General features: G+C 41.8%; 1 protein-coding gene across 1 annotated transcript in view; it reads right to left on the minus strand.

Moving 5' to 3' along the window:
- Window positions 1-1487: 1487 nt before the first annotated feature.
- CEP126 (centrosomal protein 126) overlaps window positions 1488-3377 on the minus strand; it is a gene marked incomplete at both ends in the record, with an annotated part of 39504 nt that continues 37614 nt past the window's right edge. Inside the window, 1 exon segment of the mRNA XM_029087445.1 lies at window positions 1488-1836. Coding sequence (XP_028943278.1) covers window positions 1488-1836 — 349 coding nt within the window.

Raw genomic sequence — 3377 nt, forward strand, 5'->3', positions numbered from 1 at the left:
AGACTTTATATGTAGATTTGTGTCACCCACAGCCACTTCTGTCACCTGGATCATTGCCACCATTGTTGCTGGCCTGGGATTTATATTCAATATTGAAGGAATCCTGCAGCTACGATTTGAAATACAATTCCAAAAACATTGTGGAGTCCTCTCTAGTTATATGGGGTCAAATTCACTCTGGGTGAATTCTCTCTTATAAAAGCCGTGGTGATAGAGCAGGAATCGTTGTGAGCCAGACTATTATGAACAGTATGATGAGGACAATTAAAGGACATAGAAGCTCCTGTCTGCTTGATCGAGCAGATTTAAGTGTTTCAGTGTATTTGATGGCAAGTGAGTCTGATTATTCTCACACACCAACAGCCACGTTTTAGATGTTGCTCCCTGTATTCACTGCCCATATTTTGCTGAGTTCTTCTCCAATATCCATTGCCATTCCCATTTTGTCTGCAGAATTTGATAGCATCAGTCAAATTCTCCTCCACAGCAGAAGCTTTACCACAGCTTCTGCCACACAACTTAAGATTTACTGGCCTAATACAGATAAATGCATATTTCAAATGCTTTGAGGTACCCTCAGTCCTAATAGCCTGTGGTCATATGGAACAGCAGTGCTCACTGCTGCGATTTTACGCAAACATCCACTGCCCTCAAACACTGTCATAAAGTAAAGATGTAACTGTGTCCTTTTCGGCTGCAAAACATAGTTTGAAATATTAGGAACATGGAGTACAGCTGTCAACAGTGGCTCTGCCAAGGCCTTCATCCCTTCGCGAGGCTGCGGTTCTGATATCCTGTCAATCTGGTAGCCACAGAAAAGGCTTTTTTCCCTACGAAAGCATCACTTGGCCAGCAGCCAAACACTCAGCTCGCTCACTGCCTCCCTCCCACAGGGAATAGGGCAGAGAACTGGAGGGGTAAGGGAAGGAGACTCGTAGGCTGAAATAAAAACAATTTAATAATAGAAATAAAATAAAACTCATAATAATTATATTAAAATAGTAATGATAATAATAATAAAATATGCAAATGAACGATACACAGTGCAATTGCTTACCGCTTGCCAATCGAGCCCGGCCCATTGTCAGATAACGATCCTGGAGGAGTGACAATCCCAAAACTGAAACCACAATCCTGGAAGAGCAAGAGCCCAAGCAAGAGCCAGAGAGAGAGACCCTCATTAACGTACTGAACATGGTGTTATACGATATGGAATAACCCATTGGCACATCCAAATGCCAATCTGGATTACTAATTTTAATATTCCTTGCTCTCCTCCTAGACTCTGCACCCTCAGACTAGCAAAATATGAAGTCCTTCAACTTCCAGTGAAAACTGAAAACATTGGGATGTTATCAACATTCTTCCCATAACAAACCCCATGCTGAAACCAAAACACAGCACCATTCTAGCTACTAAAAATAAACCTAGCTCTGTCCCAGCTAACAACCAGGACACTGTGTTAACATCAGCCCCTTTCTTCTAACCCTGGCCTTCTCCTGGCCACATCTGCACTCAGGAGGCTGCTTGTCAATGACACCCTCATCTGACTCTGCTCCGCTGCCCTTTGCAACCCGTTTGGGACAGTCTCCCTGGCTGCTGCCTTGTACCAGCTGATGGGCTGAAGACAGTGCTGTGTCTGCCCCACCACTGTAACTTTTCCTGAGTCGAGCTGGAAAGGGTTTATCACTGCACACTCCATACAGCCACAGAGGGGTTGTGGAGCTGACATCTCGCGCTGAAATCTTGTCTTCGTTTGACCCTAGAGCCTTACTGCTTGTTCGCAGGCCTTGGATTTCTACAGTGTTCCTCACAATCAGGTTTGCCTGGGCATTACTGTAATATGAATAAAATATTATGCCACAGTAATAGAAGTAAAATATTACACAAAAAATAATTTCTCTTACAAATCCATGATTTAAGGATGGGCCAATCTACTCAGTGTTGCAGCTCAAGTACCAAATTTGATGAAGAGGGAAGCTGAGTGTAAAGCAACAAATTTCCTTCCAAGAAGAGGAACATGTTTGCTTTCTTGAAATGTGAAACTTTAATCTTAGAAATGAAAAATTAATTTTGTGCTCTAGCTTTCCTGTATGACTTCAAGTCACCTGGTCTTTAGCATTTTGCTTAAAGTATACTTTGTCACATGGGAAAGGAAACGTACTGAGGACACGTGGTTATTTTTCAGGACTATTTGCATGTCATTCTCTGTAAAAGCAGTGAGGTGCAGTTGCACCTGAAACCACTCCTGTGGATTGTTCAATCAATTTGAAAATCAAGCGCATAGGTGCATATTTAAAGAAGATTTGTGGGGGTTTTGCATTTAGGCTTGTATTGGAAACTAAAATTTTAACCTGGTTTTCATGTTTTCTTTCCATCTAAAAATATTGTAGAAAGAACATGGACTACATCAATCTGAAGAATAACCATCAACTAATGGAAACAAAAGAACTTGTTGGCTCTTCACAAGTCCTCAGAAACCAGCAGCTGCCTCTGGATTGACTCTCTCCTAGTAGTGTTATTAGGGCACATCCCTGATGTCTGAGAGTCACGCTCTTTAGACACCTAAACAAAAACTACACTTCAGTGTTGCCAAGAGTCAAAGTGATCTAGGAAACAAGGTTGTTGTCTTTGATTTGAAGCTTGTAACCCTAAATCAAATAGTCCATGTGAAAATGTTTTCCTAGCAACTTAAATCCAGGCACTTGTTTTTGAAAAAAAAATATCTCTCCATGTAATTAAGAGAGGAAGCTGACTCATGAGCTTTGCTTTTGCCACCTGAACTGATTGACTGCAGAAGAAACCTGGTTAAGCTGGTGCTCTGGCTTGCTGACTAGCAGGGTTGTTTTTGATCCATGGCCTCTGGTATTTGGATTATTTGCTTTCCCCTCTCTTAATCTCCGCGGGGAAACTTTCCCTTGCTATTTAAATATTAAATCCTCACTGTACTGGAATGTTGCAGTGTACTGCATACAAACAGAGATGCAAGGGCTCAGGATTTTCAGTGCAAACCAATTTTGAGTTCCAACTCAGAAGGCCTTTGTTCATTTGCTCATGTCTTTTGCTCGGAATTTTACAGGTATTTGAGGTCCAAAGACCCAGTAAGTACTGACACACATCCGAATCCTTTACTATGTGGACTGCAGCTATGCTTTCCCCCTTCTGGCAGCGCTGGCAGGACAGATGGCAACAGCAATCGTAAGACATCGTATCTACAGTTTTGATGTTTAAATACAGTTTGTCTTAACAGGCTCCAGACTGAAGTCAGCCCCTTTGAGCCTTCCAGATTATTACTCCAAAGATGCTGCAGTGCCTAGCTAGAAGAGAAAGGTAACATCATTCCATTCTTCAAAACACTATCTTGAAAAAATTAATCT

Source organism: Antrostomus carolinensis, unplaced genomic scaffold (assembly GCF_000700745.2).
Source record: "Antrostomus carolinensis isolate BGI_N321 unplaced genomic scaffold, ASM70074v2 scaffold19601, whole genome shotgun sequence".
In the NCBI taxonomy this organism is placed as follows: domain Eukaryota; kingdom Metazoa; phylum Chordata; class Aves; order Caprimulgiformes; family Caprimulgidae; genus Antrostomus; species Antrostomus carolinensis.